The 21,699-nt window shown below is 42.0% G+C and overlaps 1 protein-coding gene across 1 annotated transcript; it reads right to left on the bottom strand.

The window, feature by feature from the left end:
- Positions 1 to 911: 911 nt before the first annotated feature.
- Positions 912 to 21,178, bottom strand: LOC140421007 (FUN14 domain-containing protein 1-like). Its single transcript, XM_072505271.1, has 5 exons — positions 21,116 to 21,178; positions 15,693 to 15,849; positions 14,089 to 14,164; positions 12,025 to 12,153; positions 912 to 3,870 (listed from the first exon to the last, which is right to left on the bottom strand). The coding sequence occupies exons 1-5, from the start codon at positions 21,129 to 21,131 to the stop codon at positions 3,793 to 3,795; spliced, it is 456 nt and encodes a 151-aa protein (XP_072361372.1). The 5' UTR covers positions 21,132 to 21,178; the 3' UTR covers positions 912 to 3,792.
- Between the last annotated feature and the right edge of the window lie 521 nt (positions 21,179 to 21,699).

Raw genomic sequence — 21,699 nt, 5'->3', positions numbered from 1 at the left:
TTGTTGCTGCACCACAGGTCTCTTCCAGTTCATTGGCCAGGTCTTTGACCTTCTTCTGCGGAGGCTGATAACGAGCAGACATGCCACTCCTGGGGGTGGGCAGGGAGAAAGTTTCTCCTCCACAACTTCAGCTACTTTCCTGCCACCGCCCCCACCCCCGGATAAAAGAGCTCAAACCAACTCCTTCGAGCCGATGCTGCCCTGTGCTGCAAAACCAGTCATTCCATGACCACCACCAGAGGTCAAAATGTCTTTTTCAGCAATACTCAATCCCGTAATATCAAATGACTGTGAAGTTCTAAAAGTAAAGAAGCAGGAGCGTTCAGGGCAAGGAGCCTGGTCACCCTTCCAAACAAGGATGTTTGGACTTCTAAACACATCAGATAAATATTTGGGGGGAAAAGCTATGGAAAAAAAGTGATTGCATTTGAAAAACTGTGCCAAAGAGCCTATGGTCAGCTAATCTGTATTATACCATTATTTAATCCTGCAGGCTTAGAGGGCCAAATAGCCTGTTCCTGTCCTTTGTTCTATCCCTCCCCACAGGAGGGCAGTGTGACTGTGTTTAATTGATACTGACTTTGTTTAGGTCACCCCCGTTACCACCGCAAGGATTCACTCCACTACTGCCACCTCTTATAGCTCATGGGTCATCTATGAAAGGCGGCTGAAATAAGTAGTTCTGCCACCCCGTGGTAACCCCATCAGAATATCCTAACATACCCCCACTGGACTGCTGCAGTAACTCCACAGCTTGGTTACTGTCCTGCTGCAGTAACGTCACAGCTTGGTTACTGTCCACATTAACTAAAACTTGGCATTAGACTATCTTTGTCAATGGACGTGGGCTATTACCATGAGATCTCACTGCAGATGGGGATTAATACAAAAGGCAATAACATACACAACACTTGGCAAAACTTTTTTATGCAACACTTTCTCCACACCAAGTTATCAGAATAGTGCATTCTTTTTAAAGAAACAATACAATTAAAAGTACAATCATAAACAATGTAAATAGGAGGCACCAAGTGGCAAAATATTCAGTAAAGCAGATATCTGTACTAAGCATGTGAAGTAACTATACTTAAATTAAAAATAAATCAATACATACATGGGAATTTAATGCAAACTCAGTTTTTCGAACGTATATCAGATTGCAGGCCACAGTACTGCCATCACCATATACACCATGACACACTTATAAATGTATTTAAATACAGTACACTATTCACTATTGCAACATCAACATGCCCTTCAGCTGCATTCTTCAATTTAAAACAGATAAATCTAACAATATCTCTAAACGCATGAATTTTTCCAGCAAAAATCAGCCTCTAAAAAGATTGCCTTTTAGCTAGAAAGACAAGCAAATACCAGTTTAAAAATGAAAAACGCTATTGTATTTCCACCGAATGAGAATACAGCTATATCAGCTCTCCCCCACCATCTCATCACATCCCATTATATTTATCTCGGACTAGGACAGAAAATTAATTGGTAGTGATGCAGGAGAGCATATTGGACAAATTTTTAAACACTAATTTGAAAGATTTTTTAAGAATCATTGTTCGAAGACTAGGACACATTCTGTACTCCACTACTGCAGTGATCCTTCCCAATAGGTGCATCAATTTTGAAAGAAAAAGACTCCCCATTTAAGATCATGTGTCGCAGTGACTAAATAACAAGCGTCCTCAAAAATATTATCAGTAAATCTTCTCATTCTCTGGTAGGTTAAGATTTTCAACTTAAGATTGTAATTAGTCAGCAATTGTTTTGTATGGTGGGCAGAGGAAAGTGCAGATATAGCTGTATTGTGGCCTTGCATGTTTACTTCATTTCCTCAAATCGAAGATATTCTCAGACAAGTAATAAATTAACGATGCAAACAATCAAGGTCACCATGACAGAACTTGCATTTCCAGCCAAGTTCTGAAAAGGGTGGCAAGGATGGAGGACAATCTCCCGAGGACATATATTGTACTATGCCCATTATAATGATAGTGACTACTTACATTTTTGTCAATTAATAAATGGAAATTGAAATACTAGAAACTCAATCAGTAAAACACTTCTAAAGAATTCAGATTGAAGAATTATGTTTGGGGTCTATTCTGAATAGTGTGGACAAAAGCTACTATCTGCTCAGAGTGTATAACTGGGTATTTTTAAGAACAAAGTCACCAGTTAATCCAAAAAAATTAGGTGTTTTGTTTAAATGTATAAAAAGTGTACTGGTTTTATAGGCCTACACCAAAAATACATGTTACTGTTCTACCTTCCATTTGCACTAATAGCAAATGGAAATGTCAATTTAACTGATTTTAAAAATGATAACCTTGCATTTGCATAACACCTTTCATGTTCTCAAGATATCCCAAGCCCTTCACATTCCATGAAGTACTTTTGAAATATAGTCACTATTGTGGTCAAACGCAACAGCCAGATTTGTACACAGCAAGGTCCCATTGTGACCAGATTATCTGTTTTCGTGATTCTGTTGAGATATAAATATAGGCTAGGACACCAGAACTCCCAAACTACCACAGGGTCTTTTACATCTATCCGAGAAGGAATATGGGACCTCAATCAAGATGCCACCTCTGCTAGTACAGCAATCCCTCAGTACCACATACTGTCAACCTGGATTTTATGCTGAAATAGGATATGAACATATGACCATCCGATTCAAATAAGAGTCTTAACTTTAAACAAAATACTAATGTAACAGTGCAAGTGTGGGAAAGGCAAGGCATCATAAAAGCCAGTATTATGACATACATAGCTCCACAATAAACATATGAAATCAGACATACATAGAATACTTTTCCTTTTACTGTGACACCAGGCTCTTAGAGGTCCTAGCATTACGAATCTTTTATTGACTACTGCTGAAGCCAAACAAGTTCTAACTCTAGGTGTGTACTGCAGCAATTGAACTATAAATACCAAGCTCTGGAAAGACATATGATTATTCAGATTTTGCTTTTATGTGACATGATCTGAAAACAATTATGGCAAGGCAATTAATAAGACACAAGACATCTGGGAGTAACTTTAAAAGCTAGAATACAATCAAAATGTTCAAAGGACAAAGCAAAACAAGAGTGCTTATAAAAACTCCTAAGACACTGTTTTAACCTTACAATACTCTCAAGGACCCAATTTTGAAAATAATCACACTGAATTTGTAGATATACCCGTGTCATGCTGGCGATTACAGCATGTGGTGTAACATAAACAAGTAGCATAGGTTCCAGTCTTTCTAAAGTGTCATTATGCAGTGTCCAGCCTTCATTAACATCTCAACATTTAGAAAATACATATGGTTAACAATGTGCAACATATAGCCCAAAAAACATGCAAACATAGGAGCAATGTCAGTTCAGAAGTTACACATGGAGTTAAAATGTGCAAGATGTCAAGTATGAAGTGTCACAAGATTTTTATTTGGTAGGGGAAAATCACCAAGATCAGTGATTATACTACGAAGCAAGTTAAGCTGCAATCAGCCATTTTAAAACATTGCACCACAATTTTAAAATCAGGGTAAAAGCAATGTTGATAGTCTTCTGAGTCACACATTAAGAATATTGAGGCCACAGAGTCAATTCAGTAACGTAAATCCCCTCCAGTACAATATATTGAAGCTACTAGCTCAGCACTGCCTGTGGGGCACTCATACCCAACATAACAAAGCACATACAATCTATCAATGGTTTCAGGGGCAGTGAGCGAAGTGATAATGGAGTGTAGTTCTTCAATTGAAGTAAAATCTTCAACTAATCCTCATGAGGCAAGTCCAAGTAGGAACCCACCGACAAAACCCCCAGTGAGGACAATATTCTTCTTAACAAACACAGTCACCTGCATGGGGAGAACGAAAGGAGAGAATGGTTAGCATTTCACAGCACCTGCAGAGAGCAAAGGACATCCAATCTCATGGAAGAGGATGCCATGTTGAAACTGTTTCTAAAACATAGCTGTCTAAAAATGCAAACCATAAATCTATCAGATTGAAATTGTCTAGAGATATAAAGAGTACATGCTTGTGAATTTTTGAATCCCAAACTGTTACATTTTGTTTTGGCAGCATTTAGGCAGCATTTAATCAAGTAAAGATTATCAATGTTAAATTTAAAAATAAATCCCTCCAACATCAATCATTCAAAATAGTTTCAGTAAGGGTCAAGGAACAACGGTGGGGATACTTAACTGGAAGAGCTAATTTCAATGAACTGAAAAAAGAACCTGGCCTAAGTGGATTGGAAATAAAGATTAATTGGGAAAACATCAAGTGGAAAATGGGAGGCCTTCAAAGTGGACATAGTTCAGATACAGAAGAGACATGTGAAAAAGGAAGGGAAAGGTTGAAGTACTCAATTAGCATTTTATACCTGTCTTTGCAAAATGAGAAGATACTAGCAAAATCACAGTAAAAGGGGAAGGTAGTAGAAAAATTAGAGGTATTTAAAGGGTTGGTGGAGCTCAAAGCACAATTTATTTGGTCCAAATGGGATGCATTCTAGGTTGCTGTGGGAAGTAAAGGGGGAAATGACAAAAGCGCTCGCCACAATATTTCAATCCTTCTTAGATTTGACAACTATAGGCCAATTAGCCCACTTGCTGGTAGTAAGACCATAAGACATAGGAGCGGAAGTAAGGCCATTCGGCCCATCGAGTCCACTCCACCATTCAATCATGGCTGATTTCAACTCCATTTACCCGCTCTCTCTCCATAGCCCTTAATTCCTCGAGAAATCAAGAATTTATCAACTTCTGTCTTAAAGACACTCAACGTCCCGGCCTCCACCGCCCTCTGTGGCAATGAATTCCACAGACCCACCACTCTCTGGCTGAAGAAATTTCTCCTCATCTCTGTTCTAAAGTGACTCCCTTTTATTCTAAGGCTGTGCCCCCGGGTCCTAGTCTCCCCTGCTAATGGAAACAACTTCCCTACATCCACCCTATCTAAGCCATTCATTATCTTGTAAGTTTCTATTAGATCTCCCCTCAACCTCCTAAACTCCAATGAATATAATCCCAGGATCCTCAGACGTTCATCGTATGTTAGGCCTACCATTCCTGGGATCATCCGTGTGAATCTCCGCTGGACCCGCTCCAGTGCCAGTATGTCCTTCCTGAGGTGTGGGGCCCAAAATTGCTCACAGTATTCTAAATGGGGCCTAACTAATGCTTTATAAAGCTTCAGAAGTACATCCCTGCTTTTATATTCCAAGCCTCTTGAGATGAATGACAACATTGCATTTGCTTTCTTAATTACGGACTCAACCTGCAAGTTTACCTTTAGAGAATCCTGGACTAGGACTCCCAAGTCCCTTTGCACTTCAGCATTATGAATTTTGTCACCGGAAAATAGTCCATGCCTCTATTCTTTTTTCCAAAGTGCAAGACCTCGCACTTGCCCACGTTGAATTTCATCAGCCATTTCTTGGACCACTCTCCTAAACTGTCTAAATCTTTCTGCAGCCTCCCCACCTCCTCCATACTACCTGCCCCTCCACCTATCTTTGTATCATCAGCAAACTTAGCCAGAATGCCCCCAGTCCCGTCATCTAGATCGTTAATATATAAAGAGAACAGCTGTGGCCCCAACACTGAACCCTGCGGGACACCACTCGTCACCGGTTGCCATTCCGAAAAAGAACCTTTTATCCCAACTCTCTGCCTTCTGCCTGACAGCCAATCGTCAATACATGTTAGTACCTTGCCTCAAATACCATGGGCCCTTATTTTACTCAGCAGTCTCCTGTGAGGCACCTTATCAAAGGCCTTTTGGAAGTCAAGATAGATAACATCCATTGGCTCTCCTTGGTCTAACCTATTTGTTATCTCTTCAAAGAACTCTAACAGGTTTGTCAGGCACGACCTCCCCTTACTAAATCCATGCTGACTTGTCCTAATCCGACCCTGCACTTCCAAGAATTTAGAAATCTCATCCTTAACAATGGATTCTAGAATCTTGCCAACAACCGAGGTTAGGCTAATTGGCCTATAATTTTCCGTCTTTTTCCTTGTTCCCTTCTTGAACAGGGGGACTACAACAGCGATTTTTCAATCCTCTGGGACTTTCCCTGACTCCAGTACTTTTGAAAGGGAAACTTCTAAAGACTACTCTCAGACAGAATTGTCACCTGGAAAGACATGGGTTGACAAAGACAGCCAGTGTGGATTTGATGAGGAAAATCAGGCCTGACAAACTTGATTGAGTTCTTTGATGAACTAACAGAAGGTTGTGGAGTGCTGCTATTGTGTATCTGAACTTTCACATCGGCCTTTGACAAAATACCATATAATAGACTTGTTGGCAAAATTAAAACCCATTGGATTAAAGGAGCAGTAGCTGTGTGGATAGAAAAATGGCTAAGGAACAAGAAGGAGCGTCGTAGTGAATTTTTTTTCCAGACTAGAGCAAAGTAGCCAGTATGCCCCCAAAGTACAGTAATGGAGTCACTGATCTTTTTGATGTATGTTAATCACCTGGACTTGGGGGTAATTTCAACAGTGAGGATAGTAGCAGACTTTAGGAAGTAGAAACTTCCAAGACTATTGAAAAATTAATGGGAAAGTGTGCAAAGTTGTGGTAACTTGGTTATTTTTATATATTAAAGATTAATACATTGCAACGATTTTGTGGCCTAGTTTAAAATACAGTATGGACTCAAAACCAGGAGTGGCTAATTAAACATTGAAATAACAGTAATTGAGGAGAATCGGAACTAACGGCAGTTAAATATGAATATACACCGGTAACAACAATGACACTAACGATGTCACGGCACTTACTGATGCCATCAGCAATGGATTTAAATGAGATGTATAACAACACTATAACATTCTCTCCACACCCCCCCCCCCCCAAATTTTAATCCCCCTTAAAGACAGAAATACAATGAAACTAATGCTTGAATTATAAGGAGCTTTGCAACTACACTGTAATCTGCGCAGTAACACTGGTGATTCCTTCAACTCCTCCACTTTGCCTTTCATGACATAGGGCATTGTCCCCTTTATTTATATGGTGCAGTTATTTAAACATCGTGAAATCTATTGAACAATAAAATCAATTAGAACACCAATTCTAACTCAAATGCTGGGGAACTTAAAACTCTTTCCTAACATGCAATGTTGTACATCTGAAGGTTGATTCCTGCATGAGTAAGGGCTGGTGCCTGCTTCGAGCCCCGCATCTTCCTGAAGATCTCCTCACTGACTCCTAATGCAGAGGCTCCTGTTTCCATCTCCTTCTTGATTTTCTGTCCATCAACCGCCACTGTAGCATAAATAGGTTCTGTATGCCCCTCACTCATATTAAACAGGTCGTGAGAGTGCTCCTCTGCCTGCTGAGGTTTCTAAGCGATGCACCTTTAACTGAGACTTCCTTGCATTAGAGTTTCCTGCTCAGCCTTTGACTTTCTCTTAGCACCATGGCACTTCTTTGCTAAATACCCTTTCTTGATGCACTGGTGACAAACAGCATCTGAACAATGATTCGCACAGTATGACCTTTCACACCTAAAACACTCCAGTCTTCACCTTTTTACCAGCAGCTTCTTTTCCTACTTGACGCAGTGCACCTGCCTGCGTGCCGCCATTGGCCTTCTGAATATCTTTTGCATTATTGGCAGTCATTTCCATGCCCAAAAAAACATTTCTGGAGCCTTCTTATGAGTAAGTCCTCCCTGTGCCTGCGTGGGTTTCCTCTGGGTGCTCAGGTTTTCCATCACAGTCCAAAGATGTGCAGGTTAGGTGGGTTAGTCATGCTAAATTGCCCTTAGTGTCCAAAAAGGTTAGGTGGGGTTACTGGGTGGATAGGGTGGAGGTGTGGGCTTAAGTAGGTGCTCTTTCCAAGGGCCAGTGCAGACTTGATGGGCTGAATGGCCTCCTTTCTGCACCGTAAATTCTATTCTATAAGTGTGGCTTCTCCCAGCAAATGCCACTAGTCTATCCCAAAAAACGTCTTCCAAACCTGCCCCAAACTCAATGTTGAGAGAGCTGGTGCAATTGAGCAGCAAAGTTAGCTACAGACTGTTCCGTTTTCAAAAATGACTATGGAACTGGAAAAGTTGTAAAATTACAGAGGGTTTAGGATTGTGGTGATTCGGAACGACCGTAACTAAATCCGCAAGTGAAATGGCTCCTCGGTTTATGTGGTGTAGCTAAATTTCTCACTAGCTTGTATTCGCCATATACACTCAGGAGAATTGAGTGCTTTCTAGACTCATCTATGATCCCATTCCAAGAAAACGTGTTCCAACCTTTCCATATATTCAGTCCAGTTCTCGTCTCTTCCACAAGCTCACTGATAGACCCAAATATAGCCATGGTTCAACTTTGTGTTGAACGAGCTGAAACAAATTTATTTTTATTCTCCTCGTCAAAAAGATGTGGCAACTTGATCACAAAATGCTGTTGAAATGCAATAATCTTAAAGTTAACCTTCTTTAATATATAAAAGTAACAAAGTATAAAATACAATAGAGACTCAAAACAGGAGTAGTTGGGTCAGTAATAACGAAATAACAGTAATTGAAAAGAATCAGAACAAACAGCAGTTAAAAACAAATATACACAGGTAACAACACTAATGCTGTCACAGCACTTACTGACGGCATCAGCAATGGATTTAAATAAGATGTATAATCATAACACTAATGGAAGTGGAAACTTCAAGACTATTGAAAAATGGGTCTGCAAGTTTTCAAAATGGACAAGTTACTGAAGGACTGGCGATGCATGAGCAATAGGTACTGTAGCATGAAATCAGTGTGGTCAAGAGAAAAGGAAGGAAACTAAAAAAAATAAAATGTTAAATCTCTATGGGGTAAGAGAGCATTTTTAAAAAATATATTTTTATTCTCCTCCTCTTTCACATTTTCTCCCAGATTTACATCCACCAACAATAAACAATAAACAATAATCAGTAACGAATAGGTCAATCCCCATATCAATAACAACAATCCCATCCTCCCACCAAACCCCAAACATTAGCCCGCATGTTCAAATAAACAAATGACAAAAAGGAATCAGGAATCACCTATAGTCACCATTAACACACACAGTCCCCCTCCCCCAAACAGCCCCCAACTAATGTTCAATGTCATCCAGTTCTTGAAAGTGCATAATGAATAATGCCCGTGAATTGTAGAACCCCTCCGTCCTTCCCTCAATTCAAACTTAACCTTCTCAAGAGTCAAGAGTTCCAACAGGTCCCCCTGCCATGCCAGGGCACAGGGTGGAGAGGTTGCTCTCCATCCAATCAGTATCCGCCTTCGGACGATCAACGAGGCAAAGGCTACAACATCTGCCTCCGCACCCGTTTCCAACCCTGGCTGGTCAGGCACCCCGAATATGGCCTCCCGAGGGCCTGGGTCCAGTTTCACGTGCACCACTTTAGAGATTACCCTAAAAGCTTCCTTCCAGTAATCCTCCAGCTTTGGAGAGGACCAAAACATATGAACGTGATTAGCGCGCCCCCCCCCCCCCCCCACAACGTTCACACACATCGTCTACTCCTTCAAAGAATCGGCTCATCCTCGCCCTTGTGAGGTGTGTTCTATATACCACCTTCAGCTGTATCAGCCCCAACCTCACGCACGAGGTGGAGGTGTTCACTCTCCGGAGCACCTCACACCAGAACCCCTCCTCCATACCCTCTCCCAATTTTTCCTCTCACTTTGCTTTGATCCCTTCCAGTGATGCCTTCTCCTCTTCCAAAATAGCTCCGTAAACTGCAGACACTATCCCGTTCTCCAGTCTCCCTGTCATCAGCACCTCCTCCAGCAATGTGGAGGCCATTTCCACTGGGAAGCTCTGTATTTCCTTTCTAGTAAAATCTCGAACCTGCATGGATCTAAACATTTCCCCCTGCTCCAGCCCATACTTCGATTCCAGCTCCTTCAATCCTGCAAACCAACCCCCCCAAGAAACAAATCTTTTAGTGTCTTAATCCTCTTCTCCTATTTCCGAAAATTTCCAACCCACATCCCTGGCTCAAATCTGTGGTTCCCCCGAATTGGCATTTCCCTTGACCCTGCCCCCAACCCGAAGTGTTGGCGAAACTGCCTCCAAATTCTCAATGAAGCTATTATTACCGATCTCCCCGAGGCGGCTGGATATAGCACTTGGGGAGAATGGGATCAAAGGCTTTGGGGAGAAAGCAGGATTAGGCTATTGAGTTGGATGATCAGCCATGATCGTGATGAATGGCGGAGCAGGCTCCAAGGACTGAAAGACCTCCTTCTGCTCCTATCTTCTATGTATCTATGTATTTCCCCGGGGCCATCGGGAGCGGCGCTGTTGCTAGCACCTTCAAACCCGACCCTCTGCACAAACTTTCCTCCATTCTGAGCCACTGGTAATCAATCCCTCTGACCCAGCTCCGCACCTTCACCACATTTGCCACCCAGTAATAATACATCAGGTTCGGAAGACCCAAATCCCCTGCCTGCCTTCCCCTCTGTAGCAGCACCTTTCTAATTCTGGCCACCTTCCCTCCCCATATGAATGAGGCAATCATTCCTTCAATCTCTCTGAAAAATGCCTTTGGCAGGAAATCGGCAGGCATTGGAAAATAAGCAGAAATCGCGGCAACATGTTCATTTTAACCAGCTGTACCTGACCCGCCAGTGACAGAGGGAGACCATCCCACCTTGCCAGATCACTTTCACTCTCCCCACCAAACTAGAAATGTTGTACCTGCAGAGCCCCCCCCCCCCTCCCCCCCCCCCCGCACTATTCCTTTCCATACCCCCGAACTTAATGCGATGGCCAACTGCTCAATCGCGAGAACAGCGGGGGGGGGGGGGGGGGGAGGGCGGGGGACGACGACGACACAGGACATCTCTGCCTAGTTCCACGGTGGAGAGAAAAATATAGGAGAGAGCATTTTAAATAATTATTTCGAGTTAGTGTTTACTAATTGTCTTGTCAACACAGTGTCATCAAGTTTAAAACAAAAACTGCCATAAATCTATTGGTACAGACATATTGCTCACCATCAGTATACTTGTACTTCAACTGGATGTGTTCAAGATTTTCTGCATTTAGTACATTATAGAAATCTACTCAAATTTTCGCATGGACAAAAATGCTCACTGGTGTTTCTCTATTCATAATGTACAGGAAACATATATGTCTAGCTCTCCCCTTAACACTGACTGACTGAATCCATTTACACCACACATATGGCATCATATTTTCCAGTTCTTTCTTTATCTGCAGAAAAAAAATGTAACAGCAAGTTTCTTTTTGTATAACTCCTTTTAATATGCATGAAAACTTCTGAGTACTTAAATGTGGTGGGATACTAGACAGGAGAGATTAAAAAGTATCAGACACTGTTTGAAGGGAGCTTGACTGACTGAATTTTTAGCAAGGACAAAAGGGAAGAGAGCTAACTGGGCAAAGTGCTCTCAGGAAAGATTACACAATTAAAGCAGCTTAATGCTGGAACGCATCTTAGATATTCAGGTAGTAATTTAAATAAATGCCACTTCTTAAAGAAACAAAATAAACTAGCTGCCCAGCTTTAGCAAAGCCACCATTTTGGAGTCAGAAACCTAAAGGCGGCCATTTTTGCTAGGTAGGATGCAACCTATCGTTTTTCTCATCCTTAGTTTCAAAATATAATTTAAAGCAAAATTAAAGCATGCAGCTTCATTATTTTAATTTTTTTATAATTAAGGGGCAATTTAGCGTGGCCAATCCACCTATCCTGTACATCTTTGAGTTATGGGGGTGAGACCCACACAGACACGGGGAGAATACGCAAACTTCACATGGACAGTGACCCATGGCTGGGACTGAACCCGGGCCCTCAGTGCTGTGAGGCATCAGTGCTAACCAGCTAACCACTGTGCCACCCAACACAGCTTCATTAATAAGGTTCAACTGAAAATAAAACAATGCCAAGCGAATTATTTGGTTTCACCACTGACTTTTATTGGGTGAATGAAACTGTGCTGCAGTAAGTGCACCACTCTGACATAATCTCCTTACCTCATCAATTGCACCATGTACTTCTGGAGTAACCTTATTCTTGCCAATTTTCAACTGTTTCTTTGCCTTGTTCACATCCCTCTCCACTCGCTTCCAGTCAACAGTGATATATCCTGTGTGGTTGGCAATCTGGGAAAAAAAAACTAGAGTATCACCACATCCACCTTTAGGGAGACTTTAACAATCATTATTTCTCACAGGATTCAGCGTTATAGAATTCCCTGGTGGATAAATACACCATTTGGTTCTGAATCATGTGAAATGTGACTGTACACTTGTTTCTTGCCATGCAATATTGTCAATATAGTTTTTCTTCCTCCCATACATATGGAAACAAGGACATGGTCTTAGGAAGTTGGCTTTCACCTTTTCCGCAGAAGTGAAAGTGGAATAAAAACAGAAAATGCTGGATAAAATGAGCAGGTCTGGCAGGATCTGTGGAGAGAGAAACAGAGTTAACGTTTCAAGTCTAAATGACCCTCCACAGAACTGAAGAAATGTAGAAATGTAAATTCTGACCGCCTCCTCCAGTCCCTTTCAAACTATATCATTCTACCATTCTTGTGTTCTGCAGAAGGGCCATGTAGACTCAAAGTGTTAGCCGTTTCTCTCCACAGATGCTGCCAGACCAGCTGAGTTTATCTAGCATTTTCGGTTTTATTCCAGATTTCCAGCGTTCGCGGTATTTTTCTCTTTTTAAAGTGAAAGTGGGCGCCTTTCACTTGTATTCTGGAAATTAGATTAATTTCTCTGTTCAACAACACTCAATCTGCTCTCTCCCCTCGGGAATAGCATAAACATTACATATACAGGTTTACAGATGAATAAATACAGGCGTGCAAAATTACACTGCAATAGGACATTCATGAGGCCTGGACAAGACCAGAAGTAATTGCCCATCCACAACTGTCCTTGAGAAAGTGGTGGTGAAGGTGCTCCCACAGTGCTGTGAGGGAGGGAGTTCCACAATTTTGATTCAGTTATGAAGGACCAGTGGTATATTTACAAGTCTAGATAATCTGCGACTTGGAGGAGAATTTGTAGGTCGTGGTGTTCTGATGCTCCTGCTGCTCAGGTGTTCTGCAAATTGGTCACCCAGTCTGCATTTGATCTCCCCAGGCGTAGAGGAGACTGTATTGTGATCAGTGAAACAATAGATTAAATTGAAAGGAGTACACAAAAATTGCTGCTTCACCTGGAAGGAATGTTTGGGGCTTTGGACAATGAGGAGCGAGGAGATGAAAAGGCAGGTGTTACGCCTCCTGTGATTGCATGGGAAGGTGCCATGGGAATGGGATGAGGTGTTCAGATGATAGAGGAGTGGACCAGGGTGTGGTGGAGGGAATGGTTCTTTTGGAATGCTGACAGGGGAGAGGAGGGGAAGATGTTCTTGGTGGTGGCATCATGCTAGAAATGGCAGGGCTAATGGGATGGAAAGTGAGAACAAGGGGAACCTATCACGGTTCGGAGGGGAAAAGAAAGGGACGAGGAGAAGTGTGGAAATGAGTCGGCCACAATTGCGGTCCCTTGAACCACAATGGGGGAGGGGAAGGGTGAGAATCTTCGAAGAGGAAAAGACAGACATGTCGGAAGTGCTGCGGAAGATAGCATCATGAGAACAGACATGGTGGAGAAATTGAGAGAATGGAATGGAGTACTTACAAGAAGTTGGGTGTGAGGTGTAGTTGAGGCATGTTTTAAAGTGAATGAATTGCATACTTTTCATACACAGCCAGCGATGAACTAATGAATATGCTCTAATTGGTGCAAGTGATTTTTACTTACATGTATGCGGAATATCAGTCCAATTCCACCCGCCACAAAAAAAACTTCCAAAGTATTAACATTGCTCAATTTCTACAGGTTTGAATTCCTCGACCAACAAACGCACAAGCTCCAAAATATGCATGCACTTGAATGCATGGATGGATCATAATGAACTACCATCGGTTTGAGAATTAACTCAGCTTTACAGGCCCTTTCCTCAGCTGTCTGCTTTTCTGAAGTCCCTCATTCCACCAGTCTCAGAAGATTCTTGATTTACCAGGTCAATGACAGTCTCACCTGGAGCAGGAAGAAGCCTCCACCGACTGCTGTTGCAGCTAATTTTCCAACCTTCTGAAACAGGAATCCTGCACACCTGCAAAAGAGAAGTGGAAGAAATTATTAAAAATTATAAACAGATGGAAAAAATTACAGATTTATTCATCACTTCCAAAAAGAAACTTCATGATATTTTCATAGAATTTACAGTGCAAAAGAGGCCATTCGGCCCATTGAGTCTGCACCGGCTCTTGGAAAGAACACCCTACCCAGGCCCACACCTCCATCCTATCCCCATAACCCAGTAACCCCATCCAACACTGAGGGCAATTTTGGACACTAAGGGCAATTTAGCATGGCCAATCCACCTAACCTGCACATCTTTGGACTGTGGGAGGAAACCGGAGCACCCGGAGGAAACCCACCCACACACGGGGAGGACCTGCAGACTCCGCACAGACAGTGACCCAAGCCAGAATCGAACCTGGGACCCTGGAGCTGTGAAACAATTGTGCTATCTACAATTTTAGATTCAGTTGACAATGGAAGGCTTCTTCTGCAAGTTAGTCTGTGCAATAACTAGTCTGTGTATTGCAGTTGGATACAAAATCAAAAAGGAGTCTGAATGCAGCTTAGACTAATAGTATGAAAGGGTTAGCCGACAGCTACAAGGACTGACAGGGTGGCACAGTGGTTAGCACTGCTGCCTCAGCACCAGGGGCCCGTGTTCAATTCCAGCCTTAGGTCTGTGTGGTGTTTGCACGTTCTCCCAGTGTCTGCATGGGTTTCCTCCAGGTGCTCTGGTTTCCTCCCACAGTCCAATGATGTGTAGGTGAGGTGGGTTATGGGTATAGGGCAGGGGAGTGGTCCTAGGTAGTATGCTTTTTCAGACAATCGGTACAGACGTGATGGGTCGAATCGCCTCCTTCTGCACTGTAGGGATTCTATGGACCCTGAGTGAAACTAATTAAGCAAGTAGGCGATTGAGGCTGAAATGATCAGTATTGGACACTTGACCTGAAAGTGCTTCATGCTTACACCACTCCTCCATATTGAATATTGAAAACACTCCTCTTCGACAAGAGATTTGAAATCTGTTCTAAATACTTACACTAATGAAATCCGCTAGGAGCACACCACAAATTAGAAGTGATTTAAGGAGCAGCCTGGGACTCTCAAATGGGAATGTGGAGTCCCGGTTTTATTAAAATCTCTCTTTCTAGTCTATTCACCTACCCAATAGCTATTTGAGCTACTTGGATCTTCACTTTTATTGATGCAGATCACAATGGATGTGTTACTCTAGGCGTTTTCTTCAATCATATAGACTTAGAGACATGTTACTTCATTACATTTCCAATCCATTCACTGGAATATTGAAGTGGAAAGGAAATTGCTTATTTTACTTCATCAGCGTAGCTTCTGTCTCAGTGTTTCTTGGAAATGTAAGTAACCTCATCTGGCAATATTGATACTTCTTCACATTTAGCATTTGTTAATCTGCTCACCAGACAAATCTGCAACATCACAACCTCTGCCCACCCTCCTCGCTCACATTGTTAATGCGATACACAAGCAGAAAAATACCCTCTGCTTAAGGTCAATATTAAAAGTTGAAAGCTCACCAACCACTGGCTCCTCCAATCATCAGCTGTGTTGCTACTGTATATTTCTCAGCAATTGGCCCAGAGTTTCTTCCAAAGAATCGGTTCCACCATCTTTGTCGTTTGGCATATTCAGCTAAATCCAACACCTCAAACTGACCATCATCATTGCCCTGGTCTGGAGAGAAACAATAAAATCTCAGGTTTCTTTTATTTATGCACAGCATATCCAGATGTGTCATACACAATCTATAGTATATTCTTACAAGCTGCACAGTCACCATTAGAATGATGGGTGAACAGATAGCATGGCATTATTGGATGGACAGTCTTATTGGTACAGCTAGCACCATTGCACATTCTGAACAATGGAAAGAAGCAGTAAGTGATGATGTTACTCCTCAGGACAACAGGTACATCCTTAAATATAATGGCATGGTCCTTAAATATTATGGCATGGTGTTCAGATATAATACTTCTTGGAAAATGAGGGTTTTGGTTTGCAAATTTACAAAATGTTGGTAAGATCATTTGACCTAGTTAATCAGAGACATCTTTGAATGGAACAAAGAATACAGTAACTATCAACATCCTGGGGTTTAGCACTGACCAGAAACTGAGCTGGACCAGCCACATAAATAATGTGGCTACAAGAGCAAGTAAGAGGTTGGGAATTCTGTAAAGAGCAACTCGCCTCCTGACCCCTCAGCCTGTCCACCATCTACAAGGCACATGTCACTCTCAACTTGCCTGGATGAGTGAAGCTCCCAATAACACTCAAGAAGCTTCATACCATGCAGGACAAAGCAGCTTGATTGGCACCTTCAGCATCCATTTCCTCCACCACTAACACACGGAGGCAGTAATGTGCACCATCTACAAGATGCACTGCAGCACTTCACTAAGACTTCTTTGACAGCACTTTCCAAGCGCACAACCTCTGAAAACTAGGACAAAAGCAGCAGACACAACACCACTTTCAAATTTCTTTCCAAGCCACACACCATCCTGACTTGGAACTATATCACTGTTCATTCACTGTCATTGGGTTAAAATTCTGGAACACTCTAATAGCATTGTGGCTGTACCTACACTAGATGGACTGCAGTAGTTAAAGGCAGTGGCTCACTGTCATTATCTCAAGGGCAATTAGGGATGGGCAATAAAACTGTTGACCCAGCCAGCAAATCCACACCCATGAATGCTTTTTGAAAAAACAACATTTCTTCTCATCCAATATTGTCTGCTTGACTTTCTTCCCATCGTGGTACGTTGTACAAAATCACTTTCAAACAGGCCTAAAGGCATATTTTCCACTGTATCCAAAGAGCGTTTCGAACATTGAAGGCGCAACATCCCAATATATACATTTTAGTAGGTACAGGATAGGTATACATTTTTAACTTATAGTATTGCCAAAACAATGATTCAATAATTGGGTGGAGGTATTTGCATTGCAGAATATGGTTGAGTCATGGCTCTGTGCAACATTTCGCAGAACCTGCTTCTAGCATTTACAGGCACAGTTTTTCTTTTTAGATTAAGCTATGATAATTAACAACTAACAAAACCCAAACTTTAGTGGGTACTTCTGCTTAGAACAATTTCCCCAAGATGACCAGTACAACTATAATAGTGCACCATGGTGGCCACAAAGAAGTCAAATATGTTATTGAATCCCAGGCAGCACAATCACTGAATATAACAAGAGATATTAAATTGAACATACCTAGCAGGTACTCGTTGCAAGAATTTATTTTCAGTTTCATATTTTTAACTCTGATCTTTTCAGAGTAAAAAACAAAATCACATCAAACGAGAATCAGCCACAAAGGCCAGCTTGGAGGCGGTTACATTTTACACCTCAGTCCAGATATGCTGATGGGTTATCAGCTGGGATACTTGCTAATATTTCTTACATCCTTCTTGCACACAGACATAGCTAGGGTATCATGACATATTCACTATTTAACATCGCAACTGAATAGTTGGACAACAAAAAAAAAAGAACCACAGTTGTAAGAGATGTGGCAGATTGTTATTCAGTAAAATGATTAAACAAGCAAAAGAAAAGTATGAGGTAATTATACTTATTGATCAGCTGCTAACATTTACATTTTAGAGCACAGGATACCACTGAAACTGAGGTGAGTCTGGGATACACTGACCCTACATTCTGCGTGTTATCCATTCCACTTTTAAAAAGTTCACAAACAAACTTGCTGTCTGAAATCTACTGAAGGGAAAGATCATTAACCAGGATCCAAGAAGATTTGATGATCCTACTGTTTAATCCAAAACACCCACATCAGCTATCACTTTTCAGCACCATGAAAGGAATGCTTGCAGGATTCCCATCCGACATCTGTAAAATGATAGACATTAGCAGCTGCTTTTTGTACATATGAACAAAGTATGTATGAACAAAGTAGGTCTGTATGTCTTCAAATGGGGGTAGGGCGAAAACATTTCTTGGGACATTCTTGTGTCAGGTCCAGAATTCCTTCCAAAAAAGCTACAGTGCTGCATTTATTTCCAAACTAATCGTCCCTTTATTCTAGTACCCATTATCTCCTCATGTGCCAATTTTCAAAACAGATGAGGAAAACAAAACAAGGAGATGAAAATTAAGTTTAAGCCTTTTTATAGCACAGATCATCCAACAGTCATCTAGATAAGTAATCCGAGCTGACTTTTCTCCTTTAGGCTAGAACGCTAACAGAATTATGATCAGACAAAAAGGACGTCGCTGAGCCAAACTAGGACATGTTAGGGTGGTGATCCATAGTTTGACGAAAGTGTGCAACATCCGGGGAGAAATTGTACAGTGTAGAGCATACATAACTGGTGGCATAGGTCTACAAGGATCAGAATAGAATAGAGTTTGTGGGGGCGGGGAGCAGTGGTGGTGGTGAGGGGGTTGTCGGGCTCGAGAAGGCTATATAAAAGGGCAGAGGGATAAGGCCATGTAGGGGATCTAAATATGAAGTTAAGAATTTTAAATTTGACGCATTCAGGAAACAGGAGCCAATATTAGTCAGCAAGATTAGCAGTGATGTGACTTGTTATGTGATACAACATGGGCAACAGAAACTTGGGCGAGCTGGAGTTCCCAGACAAGAGAGGATAGAAAGAAAATACTGGAATAGGAAATTTTGAAAGAAATTAGAAGCTCACCTAATTGTCTAATAGGGTAGAAAGATTACACTCATTCTGGTTCAACCCGAGATAGTGGTCGAGGAGGGCGATAGAATCATTGCTTTGAGTATGGAGTTTCTGGTGGGTCTGATGGCGTCGGACTCAATCTTTTCAATAAAGAAAGGGGTTGACGGTGGCAACATTAGTTGGAACAACCAAAATGGGAGAGTGTAAAGGTTTTATTGGGTATGAAGGCTTTATAAAAGGAAATGTGCAAATTGATTGTTGCAGAAATATGGAAAATGGAAGGGCAAAGGCTCAGCTATTGTTACCTTGGATATGCAATTATAAATGACATGAAGGCAACTGTGCACTAACCACTGGACGCATCTCCCTTACAAAGAGTATTGGTTTCATCTTAAGGTCAGTAAAGGCCAACATAAAGTTTAGCAGCATAATTACAGGGTCTACAGCATTTAACTAACCTCAAATTATAAACAAAAGCTTGTCCAGCAACCAATCGGAGCAAAGAATCAGACTATAGATACAGATAAAAACACCCAGATGCAAACCAGTCGACTAATAAAAGCTTGCTGCATTGTATTGTCGCCCAATTAGTGAACTCGATTTGACTTGTAAAGTCAGGTCTCTTCTTCAATTGTTCTGAGCAAACTAACACTAATGTCCTAATGTGTAAAAGGTACTAATCAAATGCTGCAAGTTTTATCTTTCTCTCTCTATCAAATGTGTACCATTCAATACATCAGTAGAATTGATTTCTTTGGTCAGATATCATCAGTCTCCAAATAATCAATGAGAGATAAATTACTGGTGCGACAAGCCTGAATTATAACCAATGTGCCTCTAAATTTGCACTGTGCACAACCATGCATGCCAACATCCTAAATTACTGCACAACCACATTCCCACACAATTTAGAGACAATGTTGGTTATAACAGATGAAAATATGAAATGAAAATCGCTTATTGTCACAAGTAGGCTTCAAATGAAGATACTGTGAAAAGCCCCTCGTCGCCACATTCCGGCACCTGTTCGGGGAGGCTGTTACGGGAATTGAACCGTGCTGCTGGCCTGCCTTGGTCTGCTTTCAAAGCCAGCGATTTAGCCTTGTGCTAAACAGCCCCTGATTGAATGCAAAGAGATACCAATCAACCTCCTGTAAAGTCAATAAAGAATATAGGCAAAAGGCAAGATATTGAAGCAGCTGGAAGACTGAAAATGAAAATTAGATGAAGCTGGAAATATACAGCAGGTCAGGCAGCACCTAGGCAGAAACTGAAAAGTCAATGTTTCAGACCTTAAAATATCAACTGACTGCTCATATCTTTAATTACAACCAATCTACTATAACCAATATTCTCTCTTAAGCTATACAAGGGTGTGATTGCACAGTAATTCAGGGCTGTGCAATGCCACAAACAGGTTGGGTACAACCAATGTTCCATTCAGGATGCTGTCGTGCATGGTTGTGCAAAAGGACTGCAAGGTGCAAAATTAGACATACATTGGTTATCATTTAGACTGTTTCTATCAATAGTTTATCTTGAATTGATTGATTGAAGGCTGATGACATTATCTGATCAAATAAGTCAATTTTTCTAATGTACTGAATGGTACATGTTATCTGTTAGAGAGGTCAAGTTTTCATTTGATTAGAACCAAAACACTTTACCGCCAATGAAGTATATTTGAAGCATGATCACTGTTGTAATGTAAGAAACACAACAGCCAGTGACAATGCCCAGAAAAGCCTGTTTTTTGTTCTGCTGACTGAAGAGATAAATATTGGCCAAGTCGCTGGATTGACTCTCCTGCTTTTATATATAGTGCCATGGGGATCTTTCACATCCACTCGAGATAGCTGACAAAAGACTCGCTTTAATGTCTCATCCAACAGATTTTACAGTTAACCCCAGGATGCTGCCACTGGAGAGCAGGTACCATTACTGAATGTCAGGGTATATATATTTATGTTCATCACTGACACCACCATAGAATCAGAGAATAATATAAACTGTGCAGTAATGTCAGTTTATATTGATGTCTGATTCTACAATAGTGTCAGTGATAAACATTATTAATATATAAACAGTACAGCTCACATATTAATAATGGACATGGACACCAGGCCTATGTAGGGACAGTTTGCCGATGCAACCTTGACTTGACTCCTACATTCTCGGCCTCCTGCCCGCTACTCTTTACCCTGCCCTCGCTTCCCCCTGCGGTCTCCCTCAGCCCGTGACGAACATTAGTTTCCCAAGCTAGCGACCAGCTTTCTCACCTTTCGCCTCCGCCATCCTGCTCCGCCCTCTCACCCGGAAACACTCCTCCCACGTCGGCGGAAATAGATGTTATCGAACCTTGCGTCACGGCGCGCACGCGCATGTTAATCATCCAGCTTGCGATCCGGTTGCAGGGTCAGCCTGTCAGGGTCATCATGAGGGTCACTGCCAGTGGATGTCTGCCAGAGTCAGGATGAGGTTCATTCTATCAGGGTCAGCCTGCCAGGGTCAGCATGAAGGTTCAGTCTGCCAGGGTCAGTCTGCTAGAATCAACATGAACGTCACTCTGCCAGGGTCAGCATGAGAGGCACTCTGCCTGGGTCAGTCTGCCAGGGTCAGCATGAGGGTCACTATCAGGGTCAGCATGAGGTTCACTCTGCCAGGGTCAGTCTGCCAGGGTCAGCATGAAGGTTCAGTCTGCCAGGGTCAGTCTGCTAGAATCAACATGAACGTCACTCTGCCAGGGTCAGCATGAGAGGCACTCTGCCTGGGTCAGTCTGCCAGGGTCAGCATGAGGGTCACTATCAGGGTCAGCATGAGGTTCACTCTGCCAGGGTCAGTCTGCCAGGTTTAGCCTGAGGGT

Source organism: Scyliorhinus torazame, chromosome 5, assembly GCF_047496885.1.
Source record: "Scyliorhinus torazame isolate Kashiwa2021f chromosome 5, sScyTor2.1, whole genome shotgun sequence".
Taxonomy (NCBI): Eukaryota; Metazoa; Chordata; class Chondrichthyes; order Carcharhiniformes; family Scyliorhinidae; genus Scyliorhinus; species Scyliorhinus torazame.
Note: the sequence above shows the minus strand (reverse complement) of the source record. Positions and strands in the feature narration are given on the sequence as shown.